Source organism: Triticum aestivum, chromosome 2B, assembly GCF_018294505.1.
Source record: "Triticum aestivum cultivar Chinese Spring chromosome 2B, IWGSC CS RefSeq v2.1, whole genome shotgun sequence".
NCBI lineage: Eukaryota > Viridiplantae > Streptophyta > Magnoliopsida > Poales > Poaceae > Triticum > Triticum aestivum.
Genome location: NC_057798.1, coordinates 727,045,331 through 727,053,688, shown reverse-complemented (window position 1 = coordinate 727,053,688; position 8,358 = coordinate 727,045,331). Strand labels below are relative to the sequence as shown.

At 44.8% G+C, this 8,358-nt stretch overlaps 1 protein-coding gene across 1 annotated transcript; it reads left to right on the top strand.

Annotated features, from left to right (window-relative positions):
* The first annotated feature begins 4,286 nt into the window (after window positions 1-4,286).
* Window positions 4,287-7,663, top strand: LOC123039490 (probable LRR receptor-like serine/threonine-protein kinase At3g47570). Its single transcript, XM_044462636.1, has 3 exons — window positions 4,287-4,389; window positions 4,483-7,189; window positions 7,314-7,663. The coding sequence occupies exons 2-3, from the start codon at window positions 4,510-4,512 to the stop codon at window positions 7,661-7,663; spliced, it is 3,030 nt and encodes a 1,009-aa protein (XP_044318571.1). The 5' UTR covers window positions 4,287-4,389; window positions 4,483-4,509.
* The last annotated feature ends 695 nt before the right edge of the window (window positions 7,664-8,358 follow it).

The following is an 8,358-nucleotide window of genomic DNA, read 5'->3' as shown; positions in this document are numbered from 1 at the left end:
TCATTCATCATTCATCACAACTTTTGGCCATATCACATCACAAAGCAATTGCTGCAAAAACAAGTTAGACGTCCTCTAATTTTTGTTGCATCTTTTACGTGGCTGCAATAGGGTTCTAGCAAGAACGTTTTCTTACCTACGAAAAGCCACAACGTGATTTGTCAACTTATATTTACCCTTCATAAGGACCCTTTTCATCGAATCCGCTCCAACTAAAGTGGGAGAGACATACATCCTCTAGCCACCTTATGCAACTAGTGCATGTCAGTCGGTGGAACCTGTCTCACGTAAGCGTACGTGTAAGGTCGGTCCGGGCCGCTTCATCCCACAATACCGCTGAAGCAAAATAAGACTAGTAGTGGCAAGAAAGCTGACAACATCTACTCCCACAACAGATTTGTGTTCTACTCGTGCAAAGAGAACTACGCATAGACCTAGCTCATGATGCCACTGTTGGGGAATGTTGCATAAAATAAAAAAATTCCTATGTTCACCAAGATCAATCTATGAGTTCATCTAGCAACGAGAGAGGGGAGTGCATCTACATACCCTTGTAGATCGCGAGCGGAAGCGTTCAAGAGAACGAGGTTGAGGGAGTCGTACTCGTCGTGATCCAAATCACTGAAGATCCTAGCGCCGAACGGACGGCACATCCGCGTTCAACACACGTACAGTCAGCGTGACATCTCCTCCTTCTTGATCCAGCAAGGGGGGAGGAGAGGTTGATGAAGATCCAGCAGCACAGGGGGGCCCAAGGGGGGCGCACCAGCCCACCGAGGGCTGGTTCCCCTCCCCACTTCAGCCCACGGGGCCCTCCGGGATATGTGGCCCCACCCGGTGGACCCCCGGGACCCTTCCGGTGGTCCCGGTACAATACCGGTGAACCCCGAAACTTTCCCGATGGCCGAAACTCGACTTCCCATATATAATTCTTTACCTCCGGACCATTCCGGAACTCCTCGTGACGTCCGGGATCTCATCCGGGAATCCGAACAACTTTCGGTTTGCTGCATACTAATATCTCTACAACCCTAGCGTCACTGAACCTTAAGTGTGTGGACCCTATGGGTTCGGGAGACACGTAGACATGACCGAGACGGCTCTCCGGTCAATAAACAACAACGGGATCTGGATACCCATGTTGGCTCCCACATGCTCCTCGATGATCTCATCGGATGAACCACAATGTCGAGGATTCAAGCAACCCCGTATACAATTCCCTTTGTCAATCGGTATGTTACTTGCCCGAGGTTCGATCGTCGGTATCCTTGGGTCTTGTCCATCACATCATTCTCCTAATTATGTGATATTGTTATCAATGACATCCAATGTCCATAGTCAGGAAACCATGACTTATCTGTTGATTAACGAGCCAGTCAACTAGAGGCTCACTAGGGACATGTTGTGGTCTATGTATTCACACGTGTATTATGATTTCCGGATAATATAATTATAGCATGAATAAAAGACAATTATCATGAACAAGGAAATATAATAATAATCCTTTTATTATTGCCTCTAGGGCATATTTCCAACAAGTTGTTGGTCAACTGGGAGGAGAGTATCCTTATTGTTAAAAATACCACTCCATGAAGATGCAATACTCTCCTAATCTGCATGGCAGGTTGATGTATATCTTAATGTGTTCTAAGTGGCTCTTTGAAGCAGAGATGTTGTCCTGCAGAACATCTTTTGAAGAACGCACCTATATGAGTCTGATTGTTAAACGTCGCAATCTATGAGAGTAGGGTTCTCTCTAGTGAACTCATGAAAGGTCTTGAAGTATGACGCATAAGCTCCACCTGCGGGGAAGACCCACGGTAGCCACGTATCGGTCAAGACTTTATGTGAAGCTAGATTCGTAGAAAACTTGCAGTTCAAGGCTCAGTCCACTGTTCAAGTTGCTTACTAGTGTAGCATAGAGTTCTAGGTGGAAGTTCAACTTAACAGTCTCCACTGCAGTACCGGTATATAAAACAGTGTTTGGAACCAAAGGCAAATTTTGTGTGCCTCTGGGATCTGGTGGGGGATTGCTGGAATTTAGTCTATTTTGGGACAGCCCAATAACTATTTCAGAAATTCCTAAATAAATCCTAGAGGCCCACTTAGCCCATTTGTGCAAGGCAAAGGATACTACTAATGTTTAGTCCCACATTGCTAGTTGAGTGGGAGTTGGACCTCCTTATAAGGGAGGCTCTTTCCCCACTTGTATGAGCATGAGAACAAGAGGGACATCCACGCGCGCTCCTCCTCCTCCGCCGCCTGCCTCGCCACGCCTCGTCACGACACGACACGACACGGGTTGCGAGAATGAGCCGAGCCGATGTCTAAATTTTTGCCACGCACTACGGGTATACGAAAGGTCACTCGGAAGCTGAAACATTTTTTCTGTAGTGGACACTGAATCCGAACGGCGCACCTCTTCGGCTGCTGCCTGTTCGTTTCGTCTCCCGCGTTCCCTTCAGCTCCCGGCGCACCCTCTCGCCTCCTTCTCTTGCACCTATAAAAGGGAGGTCGCTCCTCTCAGAGAGACGCACCAGAATCTCTTCCTCCTCTCGCCACAAGTTCCTGAGCACTGCACTGCTATTACGTTCTTCCTCATCCCGGCTTGCGGCGTGCACCGTAGGTCGGGACAGTAGGCCTCCGGAACCGCACCTTTTGAGTCTTGTACGGGAGAAAGGTGATAAGGTTTTTGGGGAGCGCTCTGCGCGACTACTGACTTCTTCGTCACGGACGCCCCAGACTCCGACGACTACTTCCCCTACGACGACTACTTCCCCGACGTCGACAACCTCCTCGACGACATGGAGGACACCAACCCCAAGTCCAGTGCCTCTGCACCGGCTGCTGTCTAGTACGTGTTCTTATCTTTCTTGTTAGAAGTCCTGCAACAGTTCCTTCTTCTAGTGTTTGCCTTACACATGTTAGGCTCTACTTTATATATGCATCTTGATCTACTGTCTGTTCTAGAGATGATCGGTTCTAGCTCATATATGCAGATATTATTTACCTTCTCTTTTTCAAATCGCATGGCTTGTTTTATCACTGCTATACTAGTCATGCTTTATCTAGTATTTCTGTTAATAAAATTATTCAGTAAATTGCTCATATTTCCAACAGCCATGCATCCCATGAATTCGTATACATGATTATCGAAACCTCAACTTCGCAAAAGAAAAAATAAACTCGTATATGGAAGCAACGAGAATGGAGGAAGTTTGTTTGGGAAACTGGCAGGAATAGTGGGCGTACGTGATTTTAGGGACCTCAAACATGGAAGGAAACGTGAATAAAGGAAATTTGTCTCGACAACTGCCAAGAGGGTGCGGGCGCTGTTTCAGGATGCATCCAACGCCCACCTGGTCTGACGGGAAGCTATGCATCAATAGTCTGATGCCCAGTGGTTCCCTTATTATTAATCACTTTCTTTGTTGAAATTGGGTCAATACTGCTACTAATCACCATCACCATGGGAAGCCGCCTTTGACTGGTTCTATGGATAGGGATTGGACTGAAGAAAGAGGAACACTGTTTTGTTTAGATGTAGTAATAATAAAGAAAAAACACGTTGATATTATATAGCTTTTCTTTTCTTTTTTTACGGGAGTTGATATTATAGCTTGTCGGTGGTAGATACTCCCTCCGTCCGGAAATACTTGTCGGAGAAATGTATAAAAATGGATGTATCTCCAGACGGAGGGAGTACTTGGTTCGCCTATATAAATGAAGCGTGTATGGCTCTAAGCAGCTAGTAAAGAACTTCTATAGGCCTATCGCCGCTCTCCAACAGAAGTACGCAGGCTCTCTCCACGAGGCGGTGCAAAAGCATGGTAAGTTACATCTACTATTTGCTGAAGCATATAAAGTTGGCTTTTCTGGGTGGAGTTTCAGTGTTTCTATCTCTTGCAGACTTGCTGCATACTGTATAACTTCAGATCACTCTCTTCATTTTCCAAATGTCCAATAAGTGGTGGGCAATGGCCAACAAGAACTTGAAGGGCACAAATGTCTAGCTTATCTTTGAGTTCGTTTATAACTTCTTTTCTAGATCGAGAAAGCACGAGTTTCTGATCAGCATGAAACACGATTTTATGCGCATTAGCCTGTGTGTTTGGTGATGATTATATATCACGCTGCTTGCTAGTTGATACAGACATGTTTTCCTGATAGATACATAAAAAAGCTTACCATACAAGTAGTATAAATAAGAGGTCAGCTCTTCGAAGAAAGTTTATGTCCTACACAATATCTGAATGGCAATTCAATTAGTAAAGTGCACAGTTATAGTAATATTCAACATTCAGTGTCTCTAGTTTTGACTTGTGCTTAATCTTGCTGATGGAACAGAGAACAAGTGTTGGCTCCTGATAGTGCAGGGCAGTCTTTCAGGTACTTCACTCACCAACAATTCCATTATATTTGCCAACACTTGTTGCCTATCTAATTTTTTGCCGGCTTGTATTATTTATGCATATAATGAAGCTCTAAATTCGACAAAGAAATCCAGCCATGATGGTTATTGCAGTTGGACAGTTTCTCTTGGCACTTGTGGCTTGCAGTACCCATGTCATCGTCTGCTCCTCACATGGAAATGCGACAGATCGGTTATCACTGCTTGAATTCAAGGAGGCAATCAGTCTTGATCCCCAGCAAGCTCTGATGTCCTGGAATGACAGCATGGACTTCTGTAACTGGGAAGGTGTCTCGTGTAGGCCTAAGAATCGACATCGCGTCATTTCCCTCGACCTCAGTGGTCGAGGCTTACAAGGGCGCATCTCTCTTTCACTCGGAAATCTTACATTTCTAAGAAATCTATCCCTACCAGGCAATCTGTTCATTGGACAAATCCCTGGGTCCCTTGGTCACCTGCAGCACCTCCAGAATCTCTACTTGAGTAATAACACACTCGAGGGTGAGATACCAGACTTCGCAAATTGTTCTAGTCTGCAGATGCTATGGCTGGATCGCAATCACCTAGTTGGACAAATCCCTACACATGCCAATTTTCCTCCTCACCTTCAAAGCCTGCTGATTTCATATAACAATCTTACCGGCAAAATTCCCGTTTCACTTTTTAACATCACAACACTGACTCGACTTGATATCTCGTCAAATCGGATCAGTGGCGAGATCCCAAGTGAAATTGGAAATATGCCCATGCTGCAGTTCTTTTTCGCCTGGGGAAATAAGCTATCAGGAAGGTTCCAACCAGCCATCCTCAATGTGTCTTCTCTTGTTGTACTAAGCCTTGCCTCCAACTATCTAAGTGGCCAGCTGCCATCCAACCTTGGTAGTTCATCACCCAATCTTCAAAAGTTTGGTTTATTTAACAACTTGTTTGATGGGCCTATCCCAAATTCGCTGGTGAATGCTTCTAAGCTATCCTTGGTTGATTTGTCGAGTAATAATTTCACTGGGGTGGTGCCTAGTTCTATTGGCAAACTTAAAGAGCTCTCCTGGTTGAATCTTGAATACAATCAGTTACAAGCACGTGACAAGCAAGACTGGGAGTTTATGAATAGTCTAAGCAATTGCACTGAGCTACAGAAATTGTCGCTGCGTGGGAATCGTCTTGAAGGACGGTTATCAGATACATTTGCCAACCTTTCTGGCAAACTCGAAATGTTCTTCTTCGGAAGGAACAGACTATCAGGGGGTTTCCCTGCCGGTATAGCTAACCTTCACAGCCTGGAGTTTTTGGCATTGGATGAAAACCAGTTTACCGGTGTCATTCCGGGATGGCTAGGAACTCTAGAGAGCTTGCGGGCTATCATATTAAGGAACAACGCTTTTACAGGATATATTCCATCTTCCCTCTCTAATTTATCTCTACTGGGGGAACTCGTTTTGGATTCTAACCAGTTGTATGGGCATATACCCCCGAGTTTGGGAGACCTCAAAACCCTTGAAGCATTGAAGCTTTCCAATAACATTCTTGATGGTAGCATTCCAAAGGAGATATTCAGCATTCCTACAATTAGAGAAATTGCGCTATCTTCAAATAGCCTAGGCGGACCACTTCCCACCGAAGTAGGCCGTGCCAAGCAACTACAGTACTTGTATCTTTCATCTAATAACCTGTCCAGTGCCATCCCTGACACACTGGGTAACTGTGACAGTATGGAATACATTGAGTTGGATCAGAATTTTCTTAGTGGAAGCATTCCAGCGTCACTAGGCAGCATCAGAAACTTGAAAGTACTCAATGTGTCTCACAACCGCTTATCAGCATCCATACCGAAGTCTATTGGCAGCCTGATGTATCTTGAACAACTAGATTTGTCATTCAACCGTCTCGAAGGCGAAGTCCCAGAAATTGGCATATTCAAGAATGTGACTGCTTTATGGGTAGATGGGAACAAGGGGCTTTGTGGTGGTGCAGCGAAGCTACACCTACTGGCCTGCCCTGTCATACCTTCAAATTCAACTAAGCACGTGACATCAACAGTGCTCAAAGTAGTGATCCCATTAGCCAGCATGGTGTCACTTGCTGTGGTCATATCTGTCTTGCTATTCAGGAGGAGAAAACGGAAGAATATTTACATGTCTCTCCCTTCTTTTGGTCGAAAGTTTCCCAGGGTTTCTTGCCACGATCTTGACAGAGCAACTGATGGCTTCTCCACATCCAACTTGATTGGCAGAGGAGGATACAGTTCTGTGTACAAAGGTAGACTGTTGCAAGATGGAACTATTGTTGCTGTTAAAGTTTTCACCCTAGAGACAAGAGGAGCACAAAAGAGCTTCATTGCGGAATGCAATGCTTTGAGAAATGTGCGGCACCGGAATCTAGTTCCTATCCTAACTGCTTGCTCGAGTATCGATTCTAAAGGGAATGATTTCAAAGCCCTAGTATATGAATTCATGCCAAAGGGTGACTTGCACGCACTACTGTACTCAGCTTTGGGTGATGAAAACACTTCAAATTCAGAGCGCATTACACTAGCTCAAAGGCTGAGCATTGTGGTGGATGTAGCAGATGCACTGGAGTACCTCCACCATGACACCCAAGGAGTTATTGTTCATTGTGATTTGAAGCCTAGCAACATTCTTTTGGATGATAATATGACAGCTCATGTTGGAGATTTTGGCCTTGCGAGGTTCAAAGCTGGTCCGACACAGTCATATTTCGGTGACTCAAACTCTGCTTCTTCGACTGTAATAAAAGGAACGATCGGATATGTCGCTCCAGGTGATGTCTGTTGTTCGTTTTCATGTTGTGCCATATATGGTACAGCATAACTTGAAAATGACTCCTTATTTGTGATGCTTATGTTAATATTTTGACTAAACTATCGTCGTACGTGTTGTTACAGAGTGGGCAACTGGTCGTGAAGTTTCAGTTGCTGGGGACGTTTATAGCTATGGGATTATTCTGTTCGAAACATTTTTGAGGAAGAGACCGACAGAAGATATGTTCAAGGATGGACTGAGCATCACAAACTTTGTTCAGATGAATTTTCCTGCTGGGATATCACAGATTGTTGACTCTGACTTGCTACAAGATCGTCCAGTAGCCACGAAGGAAAAAGATTTGGACTGTTTAGTCTCGGTGCTAAACGTTGGACTTTGCTGCACCAAGTTGTCCCCGAGTGAGCGCCCCAACATGCATGAAGTGGCTGCAAGCCTTCACGGAGTTAAGGAGGCATATCTTGGAGGGAGATAAGGTAAACACGTACTTAGTCTTTGGTGCCTTAGGTGTTGCGCATAATTTACAGAAGGTTTATCACTAAATGGATGTGCCTTTTCTTTGTAAATAAGACCACTACTCTTGTCACTGTCGTAACCGTTCACTAGGCGAACTAACCTGATACTACATTGTTTTAAAATATAACTAACTTGATGCTCGTAGTCCTGCAGATTACCTCCAAAACCCGACCACAGGAGGTGCCTGCTGCGAACGACGAGTTGTGGCGTGGTCAGGGTGTTCTCCTACAACAAGTTGTTTTTGCTGGAGTACTGTTGTGCAATGGCGCTCTGTTTCTGATGTTGCTCAAAGCAGAGCACCCCCACCCCTCCCACCCATGGATCGTCATTCATGTTGTTTGGGTGATGCCTCTGGTTTGGGATAATTTCTTGTTGCATGTATTTTAAGGAATTAAGTAGCTGCTTTTGTTGGCGTCAGTGCAATATGATGTGGTGGTCTGGACTCTTTTGGTGTAGAAGTGGCAACTATTTCTTACAGCTAGAGCCTACATCCTATATATATATTCTGAATCTATGTATAGGTACATGTAAGTTGAAGTTTTTAGAAAGATCTCCTCGCTATATACACGGAATTTGGTTGGAAAACAGTGAACTATCCAAGTTTCCTGTCTGGAACCCTATGTTGATGCAAGGGGGGTTAAACGGATGGGGAAG